Source organism: Acomys minous (genome assembly GCF_964271855.1).
Source record: "Acomys minous genome assembly, chromosome: 6".
NCBI classification, from domain to species: domain Eukaryota; kingdom Metazoa; phylum Chordata; class Mammalia; order Rodentia; family Muridae; genus Acomys; species Acomys minous.
The window spans coordinates 104,243,182-104,264,014 of NC_140487.1; the positions used below are offsets into that span (position 1 = coordinate 104,243,182).

The 20,833-nt window shown below is 48.7% G+C and overlaps 1 protein-coding gene across 3 annotated transcripts in view; it reads left to right on the plus strand.

The window, feature by feature from the left end:
• The window catches only part of CSMD2 (CUB and Sushi multiple domains 2), a 573,432-nt gene that overhangs the window by 391,842 nt on the left and 160,757 nt on the right, over positions 1-20,833 (plus strand). For all 3 annotated transcript variants that reach the window (XM_084784630.1, XM_084784631.1, XM_084784632.1), the window contains 4 exons: positions 1,374-1,589; positions 2,730-2,918; positions 8,563-8,732; positions 20,577-20,733. In XM_084784630.1, the coding sequence (XP_084640756.1) occupies positions 1,374-1,589; positions 2,730-2,918; positions 8,563-8,732; positions 20,577-20,733 (732 nt within the window). The remainder of the gene's footprint in view (positions 1-1,373; positions 1,590-2,729; positions 2,919-8,562; positions 8,733-20,576; positions 20,734-20,833) is intronic.

Here is a 20,833-nt window from a genome sequence, read left to right on the forward strand (position 1 = left end):
GCTTTACACTCTTAGTCTCCTGCCCCAACCCCGACACTCGGTAAGTGCCAAAGACCCTATGGAAATCAATACACAGATACTTGCCTGCTGTGGTCCAAGGATGCTCGCATCCCACCTCCGTCCACTCTCCTCCATCTCGTGCCGCTTCTCAGCTCCTACCTCCCCTTCTCTGACACCGCTAACTCTGCTGGGCTGGACCCAACACCAGAGCCATGGCCTGCTCTCTGCTGCAGCTTCGTGTCTTCAGACTGAAGCGTTCGCAGCCAACCCTTTCTCCCCTTCGCACCGCACCTGCCGTTGCCGCCCACCCACTTGCCTGGGATTTCCTTATCCTCCGCTCGCTCTTGCCGCTGATGCCAAGCCCCACCCCTGGTCTAGGGCAAGCAGCCATCCTCGTAACTGACATCTCTGCCCTCTCTCCTGCAACTCAGTCCTCCTCCTGACCACCATTTTGCTATATAACCAAACGTCCGACCTGTGCTGGGAGGAGACAGCCATCTTGCTGGCTCCAGCAAAGTGCCAGGTCTGTCCCCAGCTTCAGGTCCACACGTTTCTCCTGAAGATGCCCAGCTATGCGGCTGCTCATGAAGGCCTGAACACCACAGATGCCCTAGCCCCAGAGATAGGCTTTTGTCCCTTGCCAGGGACCATCTTCCTTGTCTTAACCTATTGAGTGACTGTGAGTCCTTCCGAGATTCAAGTCAAGCGTTCTCTCCTTTGCAACGCTGTCTCGCATGCCTCTCTCCCTGCTACGTCTTTTAATCAATTACTTAGTTCTTTGTGCATGTTTATCTGGGTGCATGTGTGAACACTGGTTCACATGTGTGTGGATGCCAGAGGACAGCCTTGAATGTTGTTTTTCAGAGCCATCTTTTGATGACTCTTTGAGACAGGATGGCTCTCTGGCTAGGATTCACAGACTAGGCTAATCTGGCTTGCCAGTGAGCCACGAGGATCAGCCTGTCTCTGCCTCCGCAGCTATGGGATCCCCAAGCACACACAACCACACTTTGCCTGTGCACATGGATTCTGGAGATTGAACTCTGGTCCTCACAGCAAGCATTTTACCAACAGAGCCATCTTCCTGACGTAGACGGCTGTCTAGGCACCCATGGCGGGCCTGATCTCCATTCAATGTCGCCTCCGCCCCTCTAACTGCAGCCACTTGTTTAACACGTGGGCCTTGCTCTCCTTCTCACCCTGGATGCTCAGCCGTGGTACAGACTCCATAAAGACACAGCGAACGGCTGTGGAGCATTGTCATAGAGTATCCGCGAATGCCCCCTCGCAAGTGTTGACCACCAGAACGCGGAGCTTGGAGCTCGCCTCCAGCCGCCTTCCCACCCCGGTCTGGCCCTCTGCTCTCTCCACAGGTGTCTTCTTTACCTTCCACACCTTCCACCTGGAGAGCGGCCATGACTACCTCCTCATCACTGAAAATGGTAGCTTCTCCCAGCCCCTGAGGCAGCTGACCGGCTCGAGGCTGCCAGCGCCCATCAGCGCGGGCCTCTACGGAAACTTCACCGCTCAAGTCCGCTTCGTCTCTGATTTCTCCATGTCCTATGAAGGATTCAACATCACCTTCTCAGGTAATGAGTGCGACCGTCCCTGGCGTAGCTCTCCAGGCTAAGGGTGGATGACCTCAATATCTCAGCCTGAGATACTTAGCTTAAACACAAGGAAGAACTTCCCGGGAATGGCCTTGGCATGGGTCTGTAGGTTCATTCTCCGACTCGGGGGTATGCTTTGAACAGGAGGACCAATATGGCTGGCTAGAAGATTGCACAAAAGTCTTTTCCTTCTCTCCCCTCCTCACATTTTCCTCTTGATTCGCTCCTGTCTCACAACCCTAACAATTACAGCAAGAGTTGAGCATTCGTGCATCAGTGTTCCAGTTTCATTCAGCATCAGCATCAATGCAGATCCCAGAGTGATACATATTTAGCTCTGTGTTTGGGGATCCTGAGAAGAAAGCTCTTTCTTGGCATTCAGGGAGAAGAGGGCTTTACTTCCGTTACCACTGCCTCCACCACCCTCATGCTGAGGTACCCAAGGCCTCCTGCGTCAGCAGGACAGAGAGATACTGACGAACACCTCCTTAGATGTGTCTCAGCTTTGTCTCCCACAGTCCTCTTCATGGAAGTCCCCAGGCCACCTGCCAGTGGGACCTCCGTCCTTGTCATACATAGCACTGGGCATGGAGAGGTAGTCATTTCCACACTGTCACTAAAGACATCATGCTCATCTTTGGCATGTTGTTACCACCCGCTGTGCGTGCCTTTGATCTCAACGCCAGCCTTGCCCAGAGGAAACTTCCAAGAGAGGCATTCAGAGTCAGGATCCTAGTGTAGGTTGCTTGAAGTAGGGTCGTAGCCCCTTCCCTGATCGTGTGGAGATGGTTAGTACCTGGAGAGAAAGGGTCAGAGCATCTGCCAGCCCCAGGTCTCAGGTTCAAATGGCACCAAAGGGTGGGGGTGAGGCTCAGAAGTCCTCCCATGGAGCAGTTCTCCCAGGCTCTGATGACACTCCACCCCTCCACAATGAGGATTCTGAACATTTCTCTCAGCTTCAGCCCCTCAGGGCAGCTCTTCTTTTCTCCACACCTGTTGAGGGCTAGCAGTGCTGTAGTCTTTGTTTTTTTTAATCTCTGGTTCTTTCCTCTGGGGCTAGGGCTGGGGCTGTGCCCATCTGTCTGTGTGCCTAACACCTCCCACTGCCTCCCTTTACAGAGTACGACCTGGAGCCCTGTGAAGAGCCTGAGGTCCCAGCCTACAGCATCCGGAAGGGCTTACAGTTTGGTGTGGGTGACACCTTGACCTTCTCCTGCTTCCCCGGGTACCGTCTGGAGGGCACGGCCCGCATCACGTGCCTGGGGGGCAGACGGCGCCTGTGGAGCTCGCCTCTGCCAAGGTGTGTTGGTAGGTGGTCACGTGCTTTCATTCTGCTTCACTTAATGGGGTGGGCCAAATTTAGTGTGAGGCGGGGCGGAGGGGAAAAGGGGGTACAGGGGGGGCCGCACCCAAACGGGAAGCTAACGGGCCTGGGTTTGAGGATCAGTTTAGTGACACTTACCCGCAGGGGGCACTTGGACCTGTAGCCTAACTACCTCTCTGAGATGCAGAGGAATCCACTCTGTGGCGTGACCTGGTCTTTGACAAGCGGTTCGGGTAGATTCTGGGGGTGCCTCTGACCTCAGTATGCTTACCTCCAGCCAGTAGTGCAGGCCTTGGCTTTTGGATGCCTCTTGCAAAGCACTGTGTATAACAGGGGAAGGGCAGCTAGTGGAAGAGGTATAGCATAGCCTTCGCCCAACAGGAGGGCCACTCCAGCAGTGTGGGGCTGTCTTCCCTTGGCAAATCCCTAGGAGGACTCTCCACCCGCGGAAGGGGAGAGGTAGGATCAGTTATGATGCACCTAGTATGCCCCGGTCCGGCTTCTAGCCCCTGAGGATGCAGAATGAACACCGCAGAGAGAGACCCTCACTCAGTGGGGAGCACTCCAGGAACACGTAGGTGTGTGTAGACTGTGTGAGCGCTCAGAAGCATGGAGGGAAAAGTCAGCAGAGAACGTGCCGGAGGAAGGCTGCTTCTTTGTGAAGGTGGGCAGGAAGGGCCCCTCTAACGAAGGGCATTTTAGCCAAGGCAAGGAAGAACTGGATGTGAGGAGACAGAGCGGCTAGGCCTCAGCCATGAGGCTCCTTGGTGTCGGAGGAACAGGTGGGAAGCCACCTGGGTGCAGGTGGCAGTGGGAGAGGACATGGTGAGGAGGACAGGGAGTGGGCGGGGCATTGGCACCAGGCTGGCCTACAGTCTTGCTAGAGTCCAGACGGAGGTTGGATCAGAGCTTTGGACCCAGAAGGAGTGGAAAGTAGGATGACAGCTTAGATGGGGACAATTGCTGCTGTGGCTGGAGGCTCTGTTTGCTCAGTGGCCTCAGTGCGGGACCCGATAGAGCAGGGAGTGAATTATGAAGCACTTACCGTGCTCTTGGGGAGCCAGGGAGCGCTCATAAGGAGCAGATCAGAGTAGTAGTGCACGCGTAAAAAGAGAGCCCAGCACCTCAGAGGGTGCCAGGGATGTAGCTCAGAGGTGGAGAGCTTGCCTAGCGCGCAGGAGGTCCCTAGGTCAACCATGAAGCGGGGAGGAAGAGAGAGACAGAAACAGAGGATGGAGGAGGGGGAAATATGGATGGAAAAGAGAGGAAGGAGAGGAATAGGGAAAGAGAAGAAGAAAGATAAGGCTGGGGTAATAACCCAGCCAGTAAAGTGTCAGTCTTGCAAGCATGAGGACCCGAGTTCAATCCCCAGCTCCAACATATAAAAGCCAAGCGTAATGGCACACACTTGTAATCCCAGCACTGAGAAGGCAGAGCCAAATGGATGCCCCAGGGCCTGGCTGACCACCCAGTTTAGTATCTTGGCAAGATACAGGTTTATTGGACCCTGTCTCAAAAACAAAACAAGTTGGACAGTAGAGCCGGCATTCTTCTCCTGGCCTCCACATGTGTACGCACGCAAGTGCACAAACACAAAAACAGGAAGGAAGAGGGAAGGTTAAAAAGCAAACAAGCCCATGAGGCCAGCCCTGCCCTGGACAACTCCGTGGGGCTCAGGGCTCTGCAGGCTAATCAGGCTGTCAGCATGGGACGAGACGGGCCTTGCTGAGCAGGCACACAGCTCAGGGTCAGGCCTCTGCTTTGCCAGCTACCAAACCATCAGCACCACCAGACCCTTCTGCCTGGCTTCCTCATTTATAAAATGGAGCCAGCCACGTCTGGCTCATTCTACATGAGGTGCCACCGTTTCCATAAGCCACACGGAGCCGCATAATTGTCATTTTGCCGATAACATCTTTATCATTTTATTTATGGATTAATGGCTTGTCATTAGTTTGTCAATAATCTTTTACAAATTCAGAGTGGGGGAGAAGCATTCAGACATAAGAAGCTACACTGGAACTCACCCTGGGGAAGGTCAGTTCAGGCCTGCCCACCAGCAGCTGCCCTCGCAGCTGGAAAACCCCTTCCATGAGGGCCTTGGAGAGAGTTTGCTTCCAGAGGGGCTCCCTGGGCCCCAGATGCTCGCCCCACTGAGGCTCCCGCCTTGCCAGTCTCATTATACCATCTCATCCTTTAACTCATTATTCCAATTACTGTTTGTGCACGACACCACACAATATTTTCCTCATTACATTTGTCTTTTGTTTCACATGGTATTAATAACACACGGCAATTATAATCACCTCTAATTACAACCAGCCCTGCAGTGGAGACTCCCGCCAGACTTATGGCAGGCCTGCCCACCCGTGGGGGTGCTCCCACTTGCCACCTTCACTGTATGGCGTCACTTAGACGATTTAGCCCACTCTGTGCCACCAGGGGCATTCCCAGCCGTGGAGCAAACAGCCCTGAGCTCTAATTCATAGTGTGGCAGGGTGATCCAGCCTCTGACCTCAGAGGCTCCTACATTTGATGCGGAAGAGACAGCCTTGACCCTGGGAGCTGACCCCAGTCTGCAAAAAAGAGATGTGGGCCTGTCTTTGGAAACCCCAAAGCGATGGAGAAGACCTAACTCCCTGCCTCAGGAGTCCCAGACTGATGGATAAGACACAGCCCCTGCCCTTACCGAGACCTCATCTGACAGGGACGGCAGAAGTCACAGATGTCTGAGTCAGCAGAGGCACTTCCCTGGGCATGTGCCCGATTGTCTCCCTGGAACACTGGTTTGTTTCCATTTATGCCTGGGTTTGGCTTCCCGCGCCTTCTGCTCATCTCCCCTGCCTCCTCAGAATCTCTCTCAGAAGCAAGTGTCGCATCCCTTCCCACTTTTGTCCCTTCTTTTGTACCTAGAACCAAGGCTCTGGCAGGGAGTCAGGACCCTGTCACTGGGTGGGAACTGGCCACCTATAAGACAAGCCATCTTGGTCCCCTTCCATGTGTGCTGGGTGTGTGGGAGAGACGGGAGGGTCTTGCTAGGCCAGAGAGATAGGACGCAAAGCTGGAATGCAGGAAGCCCGGGGCTGGGAAAGCAGCAGTCTTAAGGTCAGCCAGAGGAGGCCATGTTTGAGGAAGCCAGTGCTCATGAGCTGGGCAAAGGGCAGGGGGCTTTAGGAACAGTAAGGGCACTGTGAGTCTGGGCAGCTAAGACTCTCCTGTAAGACTCCTGAGAGTTCCAGAGCAGATAGGATGCCCAGCAGAGGCCGACAAGCTGGACCAGAGAGGAAGAACTGCACAGAATGAAGGCCTACTGTGTTGACCACTCCCTCTGTGTTCACCTGTTTCCTACATCACACCGTACACTTTATTTATTTATTTATTTATTTATTTATTTATTGTAAGTGAGTGCTTTATCTGCAGAAGAGGGCATCAGATCACATTGTAGATGGTTGTGAGCCACCATGTGGTTGCTGGGAATTGAACTTGGGACTTCCAGAAGAGCAGGCCGAGCTCTTAACCACTGAGCCATCTCTCCAGCCCCACACCGTACACTTTTATTCTCTAGTCCCGGGAGGATATTCTTACAACCCAGATAAAGAGTGCAGGATAGGGAGAGCTGCTAGAACTTGCCTGCCTCCGTGGCCTGTCCACCCCACGGCACCTCGTGCCTCTGCCTAGCTGGAAGGGAGGCATGTGAAGTCCAGAGACTCGGGCGCAGAGTAAGAGAGAGTGAGCTGTCGTCATGTTAAACTGTCCACAGCCTTCAGCAGCACCCCCCCCCCAAGCCTCACCCTCAGCTGAGGGCACCCAGGAAGTACACAGCCTAGAAACGGGCTAGCTGAGCTTGTCAGCAGCTGCTATCCCAGTGTGTCCACCCACCTTGTCCCTTCGGTTTTATATCCCAGTTTGACCCATTTATCTGATATTTGGTCACTGCGCTCACCAGCTGAGCTTCAAGCACCGAAGGCACCCCGTCTCCTTCAAGATAAGCAAACAAGGTCCTATGCAAAGTCTTAGGAAACTAAAGCAGGGAAGAGGCCAGGGGCTAGGGAGCAGGGCCCGTCGAAAATGAGAGACTTTGTGGTGGTGGCCGTGTCCACCTTCACAGAACTAACAGTAGCTTTGGGGACCGGAGAGCATTCAAGAATATGACCAAGGCCACAGTGACTGGGTTCTGAAGGTCTCCATGTGTCCTGTGGGTGTCATCCAGCACACTCCCCGCCTTGGGTAACTAGAGCTACGTAATGGCCGCTTAGTGGACTTGAAGGTCCTTCCAGCCAAGAGTAAGGGCACAGAGCAGCTGCAGGGGAGAGCAGCCGGGCCAGCAACCACTACAGAGCCGTGCTCCAAACCTCCCATCTGTCCAGACAAGTAATGAGCCCTGCCATCTGGGCTCCCGTTTCCACCCTTCTGCAACCTGACTATTTTTAGCCCCATGCCTCTTCTGAGATCGGTGTGCGGTCGCATTCCCTCCATTCATTCGTTTATTCGACCAATATTTATTTTTTTTTACAGACATGGGCCTTGGAAACGTACAGCTTCTTCAAGCGTGGCCCCTGGCCCCTGTGCAAGCTTATAGTTTGCATAGGAGATGAATGCAAATGAGAGGAAAGCAGGGAGCAATGTGGCTGGCAGTCAGTTATCCTAGAGAGCCCGCTGAGGGGTCCCCCCCAGCTGTGCCCTGCCACTAAGCTTGAGTTAGACAGGCACTGCCCACACGTATGGGACTGTGACTGCCACCGTCTCCTCTCAGCCTCCACAAGGATCATAAGACAGTGGAGGAGACAGAGATGCTAACAAATCAAGTAGAATGTGAGGCTTGCTATAGACACAGGCCTGAGGAGAGTGCGAAAGACCAAGCGCTTCTGCAGAGAGGAAACAGGTTCCCAGAGGCAGGATGGTTTCATTGGCCAGCAAATGAAGCAGAGTTTTGATAGGCCTGCGCTAAAGCCTTTTCAGAGCCTTGGGGACCCTAACACAGGCCCGGGGAGATGGTATTCCCAGGCCTTCCTCTTTCTGGATTGACAGTAGGTGCAGGCAGCTAAGTACACGTCCTGTGTCTGAACTAGGGAAGATGGTTCGTGCTTGCCTCAGTGGTCTGATGTTTGTGACTACTGGCTAAGGTGATGCTGGTGAAGTGGCTGTGGTGTTTTGCCTGTTGAGAGTTGGAGGACCGGTCCTTAATGAACTAACACTCTGATTGAAAGGAGCATCTGATAGTGTGTTTTCTGTTTCTACAGAAAAGAGACAAGCAGAGAAAGATGAAGGAAGCAGGCAGAGTTGTGGGCAGGCTACTGCTGTTGAAAGTTTGGCAGGCAAGCCAGGCGTGGTGGCGCACGCCTTTAATCCCAGCACTCTGGGGGCAGAGGCAGAGGCAGGCAGATCTCTGTGAGTTCGAGGCCAGCCTGGTCTACAAAATGAGTCCAGGATAGACAGGACTACATAGAGAAACCCTATCTCGAAAAACCAAAGAAACAAATAAACAAAAAGTTTGGCAGGCTGTCCTGGAGACAGACAGACAGGTGGGCAAGCAGACAACCTTGTCTCTCCTGTGAGGTTTTATGCAGAGTTGCACTTGGCTTTCTATGTGAGTGAGTTAATCTGTGGGTATTATGATTTTCATTCCAGCGGAGTGTGGGAACTCGGTCACGGGCACTCAGGGCACTTTGCTGTCCCCCAACTTTCCTGTGAACTACAATAACAATCACGAATGTATCTACTCCATCCAGACCCAGCCGGGGAAGGGCATTCAACTTAGAGCCAAGGCTTTTGAACTCGCCGAAGGAGACCTCCTCAAGGTAATGACAACCGATGTCATTCAGTGTGGAGGGCCACCGTGTGCAAAGTGTGTTCACTTCTCTCTGTCCCTGTGTGGATGGCCCAAACTTCCCTCATCTGAGTCCTGACGGCTATATTGCGCGGGAGAAAGTGAGGACCAAAAGGGATGGGTGTGTGGCGTTAGCATTTGCTGAGGAACTGTCTGCCCTCACAGATGTGTGAATTGACTGAGAGATAAAATGGTGGGAAGATGGCTCAGTCAGTAACGTGCCTTCGGTGTAAGCATAAGGCGTTTGGATCCCCCACGCCCATGTGAAAGGCTAGTGTGGTGCAGCACAGCTGTAACTCCGGCCGGCCGGTCTAGTCAACCAGCAACTTCCATGTCCAGCAACCTCCTACAGAGGAAGACACCCACCGTCAACTCCACCCCACATACTCAAACACACAAGTACATAAACACGTGCACATACACAAAACATGTACTTGCACATACACTATACCACACACATGCATGTACATAAAACATGTACTTGCGTATATACTACACCACACACATGCACATGCATACACACAAAACATGTACCTGCATATACACTACAACACACATACACACATACACACACATCAAAGTGTGCCTATACATGTACTCTACATGCACACACAGTTCAAGAAATAGTGATGAATTCACTTGGAGCAGTTCATGGATCAGATTTTCCACTGTGGACCATGACTTTAAATCTGAAAAATTAAGAGCTCATAGAATCCATACACACACACACACACACACACAAGTCTGTGGGGAATTTTCTGACTGATGTGGAAGGACCTAATCTACCGTGGGTAGTGCCTCTCTGAGTCACAGTCAGTCCAAGGGTGTATAAGAAAGCAGGCTGAGCAGACACGGAGAGCAAGCCTGTAAGCAGCACTCCTCCATGGTCTCTGCATCAGCTCCTGTCTCAGGTACCTGCCTTGAGTCCCTGTCCTGACTTTCCTCAGTGATGGACTATAATGAGGGTATAAAGAGAGATCCTTCCCTCCCCAAGTCGCTTTTGGTCATGGTATTTTATTACAGCAACAGAAATCCTAACTAAGACTCTGTGTGTGTGTGTGTGTGTGTGTGTGTGTGTGTGTGTCTGTCTGTCTGTCTGTCTGTCTGTCTGTCTATGTGAGTGTGGATGCATGCATGTGTGTATTGTGGTGTGTGTGTATGTGTGTTGTTTATATATAGTATATATGTATACATGTGTGTAGTGTCTATACATACATGTATATACACATGTGTATATGTGTTGTGTGTATAATATATTAAGATTTTGTGTATAGTATACGTGTGAGTCCATGTGTATATGTTACATATGTACATGTTTGCATATGTGTGTGTGTGGTATATGTGTGTACATGGTTGAGATGTGTAGTATATATATGTGAGTACATGATATGTGTGCACACACTTTCTTATGTATGTTTCCACATGTATGTAAATGCACATGTCTGGCCTGGCACATCTGTTCACTTGCATCTGCACCGTGTGTCAGTATGCTTTGTGTTCATGAGGTTACATATGCTCTGAGCATGCAGAATCATCCCTGTGCTGTGACAATGGCCTCTGAGCATCAATAGGCTGAAGGAAGTGAGCTCATTAGGGAAAGAATGGCAGAATTCAGATGATAGAGGCAGTTATTAAGAGCCTGAGAGACGTGCCTTGGACTTCTTTGTGTGTGCTTAAGTGGCTCTTGCTGATAATGTGTAGGGTATTCGTGTGTGGGTAATAAATAGTTGAACTTGGAGAGTGTACTAAAGAACTGCAGTAATAAAATGGATTATGCAGAAAACAACGCCCAGATTTAGTCATTTTCATCCTAAGCCAAGGAACTTTACTAGCTTATCCTAATACGATTTCATTCTCGGCAGCTGGAGAAATACTGACATGAGGAACATTCAGAACATCCAAAGGCCGTTACTCTGGGAAGTATAAAGAGGAACCATTAAATGACTGTCGTGTTTATGGACAGTTGGTACACTGACCCATCCCTAGAGCCTCCCCCCCCCCACACACACACACACTTACCCACTCACTGTGTAGGTGGAAGCATTTCTCATCCTTACCTCACTCCTCATTAAATAACTGAGGTGTGTATAAAATAACCTAGTGAGAGCATTGAGGCATGTTAGTAGCTTTCACTTTTCAACACACACACACACACACACACACACACACACACATATACACATGCACGAGCATGCACCCACACACCACATGAAATCACTGAACCCTCTGGAGCAGCGGTCTCAGCCTGTGAGGTCAGATATCAGATACTTACATTACAACTCATAACAGCAGCAAAATTACAGCTATGAAGTAGCAACAAATGTAATTTTATGGTTGTGGATCAGCACAACATGAGGGACGGTATTAAAGGGTCAGAGCATTAGAAAGGAGGAGAACCACTCGTCTAGAACAAGTTTCTGGATAAGGGAAGGCAAGCAGATTGGGATGGCACTGTTTGTCTGTTTCCTGTCCTAGATCTTCTCCCCAGGACTCTCTAACCTCTTAGAAAGAACTCAGGACATAAACATGTAACAAAACCGTTTTGGGGACTCAAAAAACTGGCAGTCATACCTTCCTAAATGGGATTCAGAGCTGCCCCGCAATCACAGGCAGGAAGAGTGCCACACCTGCCATCTGGTCGACCTCAGCACAGCTATGCAAGGAGCCTAGAACATGGGAGTTACCCTCAACAACCTGTGCTCCTTGCCTTAGTACAAATGACTCACCTTTCACACTGCTCGGATCTTCCTTACCTGTGCCTCCAAAGTGGACTGGTGCGCACCTGAACAGACAGACCTTGGAATCTGTCACCTTCTCCACACTTTACTTGTCTCCAAAGATAGTGCCAATGCACTTGACTGATCCCCCAAACCCAAGGCCTCTTATTTCTGACCTGGCATAAGTAACTTCTGGCCTGATCATTACCCTAAAAGCAAAATTTTCCCTGGAGTTTGACTTAGTCCACCGCACACTCTAGCTTATATTCTGTTTCCGCCCCGCTCTTTTTTGATCTTGCTGCCAATCTGACGTGAGTGAGACAGAAAACGCCTTAAAATACAATAGTGCAGAAAGACAATTCCCAACTCAAGATATCTAAGGAAACATGGGCACATAACTACAACCTTCCCAGGTTGCCATTAGGATAGCTAAAGGCAAGTGAAGAAAGGTGGTCTCAGCCCTGGAAATCAGGCAAGGATGGCTTTGATATACAATTTTCAAAAATTTTTAATGGATTAAAAAGTATAGATTTATCCAGTTCTCAGTTCTAAAGGCTGGAAGCCCGGGAGCATGGTACTGCATCTTAAGAGGGCTTCCTTGCTTCATTGTAACATGGCAGAGGGCATCCTATGGTGATTCCCAGCTTGTGAGTTAAGTAACATAGATCCCTGGGAAGGGCTGGGGAGGTGGCTCAGTGAATAAAGTGCTCCCACACATCCACGAGGGCCTGAAATCAATTCCCCAATACCCATGTAAAAAGCCAGCCATGGGGCACAGGCTTGCAAAACCAGCACTGGTGACGTGGAGGCAAGAGAGTCCCTGGGGTTCACTGGCTCGCGTTCTTAGTGCAATCAGTAAGTCACACAGCCCAAAGAGACTCATATTAGAAAGCAATGTTCGTGGTTCCTCAGGAACCATACCCAAAGTGGCCCTCTGCCCTACACACACATGCGCACCCATATGCAGCCACACCTGCATACACCCACCCACACCCGCATACACCCACCCACACCTGCATACACCCACCCACACCTGCATACATACACATCTTGATAAAGCCTAAAGGAACATCCATGCACAGCCGAGGGTAAGGCCACTATTGGGGACCAGATCTCAGTCATCCTCACTCTTCAGTATGAGTACTGGGTTTGAGAGACAACAGAGCCCAATTCCACTCTTAGGTGACATCCTGTCCCGTCCTTGGTTTTCATTGACTCTCCAGGGAAAGATGACCAAGAGTTGTCAGGCTCAGTAGAGAAGGGGCAGGCCACCATCGCCAACACCCCAACAGTGGAAATGCTTCTGTGTGCTTCTGTGGGCATCTTTGGCACTGCTTCCTTGCTCCCCCTTAAAATCTAGGGGAGGTATAGTCTCCCGTTTCCATTTCTCCTCTGCCGTGATGTACCAACAAGGAAATTAACCAAACCCGCGTGAATATTCATCAGATGAGAAGGGGACCTGTCTGAGGGATCAGAGCTGATCGCCCCCTCTGTTTGCCACAAAGAACAGAAACATATTTTTTAAAGCTCCTAATTGGTATTCTTCACAGGAGTCGAGAGAATATTGTATTTATGGCACAAAATAGGCAATAATGAAAACAGAGCTAGCTCAGATGAGGGAAGATTGGATGGAGATGAAAAACATGATCATCCAATTAAAACACCGAATGGAGACAATGGGGGGGGGGTGTTGGTAACACAGAGAAATGAAATCAGCTCATTACGGGACACTCTGGAGGACATCTCCACGCCTCAAAAGGAAATGAAGAAGAGGGTCCTTTTGTATTAATGAAATGTTCGATCAATCCACAATAAAACTTGATGTGCCAAATAATATGGCTAGTAGAAATGTTTTTTAAAAATTTAATAAAGTTACAGTCGCTGTGGGAGTTTCCATAGAAAAATCCTGCTATACCTCTGTGAGCCTCTGACATGTCACCCACATGAAAAATAAACGAGGGCTTAGTGACTTGAATAACATGACAGAATAAAGCCAAAGAGAGAAGGAGAAAGGTGCATAGCTGTTTGTCTGTCCACTTGCTGGTTTTGGAGACTCTCCAGGTGTACCCCCAAACCTTTCATCCTCTTGCCTCAGCCCCCCACATGTTGTTACGGCAGGCGATGGACACTCAGACTGGAAAAAGATGGTTTCTAAAGAAGAACAGGAACTGGGCATGGTGGTTTAAGTTCGTAACCCCACTTCCTGGGAACTGAGCAGGAAGAATGTCATGAGTTCAAGGACAGCCGAAGCTACCCAGTGAGTTCCAGGCTAACCTGAGCTACCCAATGAGATCTTGTCTCTATCAATCAATCAATCAATCTATCTATCTATCTATCAAATAAGGAAGTTACAAACAAAACAAAAGACAAACTACTAGCAATAGCAGTATCAGCAAAATCAACTTTTCTTTTTTTAAAGTGACTAATAAAATAAACCTGGCAGGACTGAGCCAAAAAAGAAGTGAAGACTATAGAATACGAGGGCGAAAAGGGATATACATGTAGGTGTGATCCAGATTATGGCGACAGGAAAGTAGGAATAGCTGTAAGCCAAGAAATCGGAAAGCTCAAAAGAAATGGAGACAGGTGTTTTCTAGATTAGAAAATGCTAATATTCGGGGCTGAAGAGATGGCCCAGCAGTTAAAGAGTTCACACTGATCTTCCAGAGGACTCAAGTTGCGCTCCCAGCACACATGGCTTACAGCTCATAACTACTTATACCTTCAGCTCCAAGAGATTCAACACCCCCTTCCTGGCATCGCTGACACTGAACTCACATGCACATAATCCACACTGAGATACACTTACCCACACAACTAAAATATTTTTAAAAACACTAATATTAGAGAACCACTGAGCAATGGTGGCACACTCCTTTAATCCCAGCACTTGGGAGGCAGAGGCATGCCAATCTCTGTGAGTTGGAGGCCAGCCTCGTCTACATACCTAATTTAAGCCAGCCAAGGCTACAGAGAGAAATCTTGTCTCAGAAAAAAAAAATAATAATGATGATGACAATGATGATGATGATGATGATGATGATGAAACAAAGAAAGTGAGAACCCAAATAAACCAAAAACCATTTTTTACAAATTGAAACCCCCTATACCATCTCCCCCAAAGCTCCAGGCCAGGCCCAGTTACAGGTAATCCCTGCAGTAATCAAGCTACCCCAGAAAAAAAGAAAAGAAAAAAGAAAGATGGGCACCCCAATTCACATGTATAAATGGGACAAGTGAAAGCACAGGTGTTAAAGCAAGGAATGGTGGTCCCCAGAGGCTGGAGGAGGGGGCGGTGGGGAGGGAGGTGATGGCCAAATGGTGCAGAGTCCTACCTGGGTTGAGGACTAGGGCTTTGTCTTTGGGATCTATTGCACAAGGCGATGGGTAGAGTACGTTAACAGATAATGTATTTCACAATCACGTGATACAGAATAATCAGCAGGGCTGGAGAGAGAGCTCAGTCAGCAAAGTGCCTGCCACACAAGCATGAGTACCTGAGTTCAGATCCCCAGAGCCCAGGTGAAAGCCAGACTCATCACACTGGGGCATGGCTGTAGTCCTGTGCCGGATGGTAGAAACAGGGAGATGCTGGTACCTGCTAGCCCGCCTACCTAGCCAAATCGGAGACCCTGGTACAGTGAGGGTCGCAGTCTGAAAGAAAGAGAGAGGGAAGGAAAGAAAAGAAGAAGAATGGAAGGAAGGAAAGATAAATAAAAGAAAGAAACTAGGGGTAGAGCATGTGTAGTGGCCTATACCTTTAATACTGGCACTCAGGAGGTAGAGGCAGCACGTCTCTGTAAGTTCAAGACCAGCCTGGTCTATGTAGTGAGACTATGTCTCATAAGAAGGAAAGAAAGAAAGAAAGAAAAACAAAGCTTGAAGAAGATACCACACATACAGGGAGAGAGAGAGAGAAAGGGGGGGGGGAGGTAGGGGAGAAAGAAGGAGGGAGGGAGAGGTAGAATGAGAAATAGTTGAGGTGATGAATATGTTGATTTTAGCTTTATTTAATTTTTCACTTTTTATTTATAAATCCAAGCATTGCCCCATATTCCACACAGATGTAGCTTGTCAATTTATAGCGGAAAAAAAAAACCTAAAAATTAAAGAGTAAACACAGAAAGATAGACCTATTAAGCCAGTCTTATTTATGATCATTGGTCTGAAAACCCCCTAGACAATATCAGATTGAATCCATCCAGCATATCAATACAAAGATAACAAAGCAGGCAGGATCCAGGTCTGTGAGGCTGTGTCAACCCAGTAGAAAACTCGTGATGCTATCGTTTAAATTGCCTGCATGAGATTGCCACTGTCTAGGTCTAAACTCTTTAAACATTGAGACTTTCTTCTGCTTCAGGCTAGTATCCTAGGAATAGGTTAGAACAGAAGGGAGGGAAGGAGGGAGGGAGGGAGGGAAGGAGAGAAGGGAGGGATGGCCCTGTTAATTTATTACAAAACATCCTTAGATGAAAGCCAGTCTCCAGTCCGGATTCTTAAAAGATTTTTTAAAAAACAAACTGGGAGTTGAATTTCCTCAACAGGACAGCAGAAAGGCCCTTCTAAACACCACACTAAGCATTAGGTTTAATGGAAATTTTCCCTGCAGGATTCCAGGCAGCTGAAAGACAAGACCAGTGGCCATGACACGGCCAACAATTCTCAGCATTATGCTGCCGATCCAAGCCATTACAGTTAGACCCAGACACAACAAAGGAAGCTATACAAATTAGAAAGGAGAGCAGAAAATTCTCTCGTTTATTTAGAAGACACAAATGATTCAACTAATAAGCTATCAGAACCAATAAGACAATTCAACAAAGCAGCTGGTGTTTCTGTAACCAATTAAAACATGTAATCAGGAAAATAAAATCCTCATTTGTTATCGAGGCAAAAATTGGAAACCATCTAGAGATTTGTCCCCTAGCATGTGGATAATCTTTACAAGAAAATTATAGAACTTGATTGTAAAAGAAAACAGAACTGTAATAAATGCAGGGAAATGCCATGACCAGGGGACATGTGCTGGGAGTTCGCAGGAGAGCGGTAGAATTGTCAGTGAACATACAGACACCCTTGCCCAGTCTGGGTGGTGATCCAGGAAAGTTAAATGAAAATGCAATGCTTTCCGTATCCATCAAATCAGGAAAGAGCCTAACGCCTGAGAACACCGAGTGCTGGCATGGATATAAAGCCGAGGAAAGTGCTGGAGCAAACTAGTGTGAGTTGGCAGCAATCTTCTTTGGAGAACAGTCTGGCGAGATCTGACGTGATGGGAGGTGGGGACTGCCCTGAAGCCAGCTTCCTTGTTCTGGAGGAACTAAATAGCCCACATTTGCAAGCAGATATGCAGGAATGTCCACAGAGATGCCGCCCACGTGTGTTATCCTGTGTGGAAAGTTCTGCACTTAGAGAGTTCAGCCGGATGTGCAGGGACTGCCTTGGGTTACTCAGGAAGGTGTTCCCATCTTCTCTATGTACTGATGAACTGGCCTATCAAATGGTAGCCTGTTGGAGACATGTTTTTAAAGATCTATTTTCCAATAACAGAGAAAACTATAAAGTCACCCAGGAGGAAGTAGAGAATAGAGTCGTGCTATGATGCGTTGACAACTTGGCAAGATGGAGCCGCGTGTCGGAAGATGCGGTGTTACATCCTTGCTTTGTTTTCTCAGAGCATCCCACTTCACATAACTCAGTCCGAATAACACAGGACTTTTCTTTGGATGGGGTGTTATTTTCTTTTCTAATTTGGGGAAACCCTTAAAGTTTACCTAGGAGAATAAATATGAGAGAATTTTTTTTTAAAGAAGACAATTGAGAAGCTGTACTCCATACATAGCAGTATTGTAAAGCTACAAATGCCTGAAGCAGTGCAGAGCACCACAAGGATAGACAGCCGCAACAGGAGAGAAAAGTCAGAAACAAATCCTAACTCACGGACTCATACTGGAATTATATATGCCACAGAGATGGATTTAAAATTGGCGGTGGGTAGGATATTTGCTAACATGGTTTTGAAGCCTGGAATTGGGGGTGCACACCTTTCACCCCGACACTTGGAAGGTAGCAGCAGGGAGATCTCTGTGAGTGTAAGGCCAGCCTGCTCTACGTAGCAAGTTCTAGGCTGGCCCAAACTACATTAGGAGACCATGACTTAAAAACAAAAGTAAACACTCCCTCTGCCCCCCTCCCGGGGTTTTGTTGAATGACTAATGGGCCAGGGGTGAAGTAGAATCTTGCATGGTATGCAAAAATAAATTCCAAATGGATTTATGACAAAAAAAAAAACAATAATTGTAGGAAAACACTGGCTTTCTTATTTGTGGTGATTGCTGAAAGTCTCCTACCTGCCTCAGCACATACTCTGAAAGCTGCTAAGTAAATAACCATGTTGTAGATTGTGTTAATTTTGTGCTGGAAATCCCTACAGCTATTTAAATGCTGCCGTGGAAAACTATTTAAAGACTTGAAAATGATATGCACTTTACTGAGAGCATTTATAGTTTGGTCTTGTTTGTGTGTGTGTATGTACATATTCATACGTGTGTGCTCCATACATGTATGGAGACCAGAGGTCAGTGGCAGATCGTTCCTCAATCATGTCCTCTCTCACTGATCCTGGAGCTCACCAGGTTAGCCAAGGAGGCCAGGGGGTCCGGTCTGCCTCCCCAGTGCTGGGGTTACGGGCACACACCAGCTCTGCCACATTTCTAAGTTGGTGTGGACAGAGCACAGGACAGAAGGACTAAAAGCAGTAGAAGAGAAAGTTCACAAGCAAATCTGAGTTTACAGACCAATGCATAATTACATATGCAGGAGAGGAGGCCTTAACATTGGTGGTGGGAGGAGTCTCTACAAGCTGGCTTTGGCTCTTTAGCATGGGTGCTGGGGATCGGAACTCAAGACCTTACACTTGACCAACAAGCATTTTACCGACAGAGCCATCATCCCAGCCCCTCAATTTTGCACACACACACACGCACGCACGCACGCACGCACGCACGCATGCACGCATGCCTAGGATGATATCTCCACCAGAACAAAAGCTGTTTTCTTCCCTTTGTGCTTTTTTGTGTTATAAATTTTTCTGCAACGATTTTATCATAATGATACAAACAACCTTTTGGTCCTTAATGGATTAGAACAAATTATGCCTTGAGAATAAAGGGAAAAGAATTCCACACTCGTTATACTTATTAATTAACAATAATTCCTTAATATCACCATACATCCAGGCAATATTGAGATCTCCAAATTATCTCATAAATGTCATCGTGTATTTTTGGATTTACAGTTTATTTGAGTCAGGCTGCACGTAAAATCTTCATGCTGGATTTGCTGTCCTTACAGGTTTGTTAACCTGTAGCCTTTCACAACCCCTTTGCCTTTTCTCATCTGGTGTATTTGTTGAGACATGCGTCCGCTTGTTCAGTAGCATTTTCTACATTCCGGTTCTGATTTCGACCTGCCCAGTGTATCATGTCATCTGAGCTTCTGGCCTCGGCTTTCCGTGTTAGGTAGAAACTGGATACAAAGGCTCAATTTGAACAGGTTTAATATTTCCAGTACAACAACGCTATATTCAGTCCGCTAAGAACCACTGGTGTCTGGTGCCTTAACATGCGGTATCGAGTGTTGACTATTGATATCTTGATCCATTCGTTCCAACAGATGTTTTCATGGCTTAAAAAACAACAACATGTTTTTATGGCTTTGGAGATAGTTCAGAGGGTAAAGAGTTTGTTGTCCAAGCATGAAGACCTGAGTTCGAATCCCCAGAACCAGTATAAAAGCTGTATATGGTAGTGTATATCTGTAATCCCAAGGGCCTTATTGCAAGATGAGAGAATTCTGGAAGCTCCCAGGCCAGCTAGCCCGGCATACACGGTGGCAAACAAAGATGAGGCTGAGCAAACAAGAAATCCTGCCTCTAATAAGGTGGAAGGCGGGACTAACACCCAAGACTGGGGTCTGGCCTCTGTACCCACGCCATGATGTGCACTTCCTGCGCATGCACGGGCATGCGCAAAAGTGGTGTCATCTCAGGGTGGACGTCCAGGACTCTTAGTACAGTAGGGAAAGGGATTGGGCTCTAGGAGCCTCAGAAAGAATTCTGCGCCACACAGCGCCGTTGTTAGCTGGAAGGATGGCTCAGCTTCCGAGACGGAAGGGTGGAAATATTGCTCCAATTTGCTGGCAGCTGGCACCACATTGTGTGCCGTGCACAAACATTCATCTCCCACCCATAGATCCCATCTTTGATATTTACCAAAGCGCCAGGGGGCCTCTCACTCAATCACAACTTCTGTTGTTATTTGTACAACTATCTAGAAAGGAGCAGCCACCTCGAGACCTGGGGAGCCAGTTCATTACTCTGATGACTGTTGCTTTTGCTGGTACTTGGAAGTTCAGGGGACAGATGGGAATGAGGGAAGCCAGATGCCAGCGCTATTTCCCCCATTGGCAAACCCAGCAGGCCCTGGCTGGAGCCCTCATTATGCCAGGAAGGGGAGGGGCAGGGCCCGGGGAAAGGCAGGTCACCATAACACGGTGGCCATTTTTAAGTACATCCAGCTTGCAACCCCAGGGATCATGCCCGAAGAACGGTCAAGGCAGGCTACTGCCACAGGCAGGCAGGACAATAGCTGTGTCACCTGGTGGAAGGACAAGAGTGTGCGTTGAGTGATGCACACACTCAGTGCGCTTTCAGCCTATCTGTCTACAGAAACAGATGGCTCGGGGACTCAAGGCCCCAGCCTGGCTTCCCAAGGCTGCTGAACAGTGGGCCGGTAGCATATGAGCACCGAGGAAACAAGCAGATTGCCACAGGACGGTAGAGTAGCAACCAGTTCCCAAAGACTAGAGACCCACGGGGCACCGTGCTAACTATGGGGGTGTGGGGGGGGTGGGGACACTACTGACTCAGTTGCTGGCTTCACTTTGCCACCTTTCGAGCATCTGGTGGCTACCTGCCTCTCTGCCTGGCGGCTGTTACTGATGGCTGCACACTGGGGATGTGGGCTGCAGGGTGAGAAGACCTTGTCTGAACTAGGCAACTCTGATGTCATTGGATTGGGGTCTCTGGCATCCAGGTCTATGACGGCAGTAACAACACCGCCCGGTTGCTGGGGGTCTTCAGCCGCTCTGAGATGTTGGGGGTGACGTTGAACAGCACATCCAGCAGCCTGTGGCTTGACTTCATCACAGATGCAGAAAACACCAGCAAAGGCTTTGAACTTCAATTCTCTAGTAAGTCTTTATTGGATCTGAATAGACTGTGAAGCCAGACTTTTCCATGTTATTCATGTGAACTCGTTTGCCTGGCAGACCTAAAGAATGCGTGCTTATT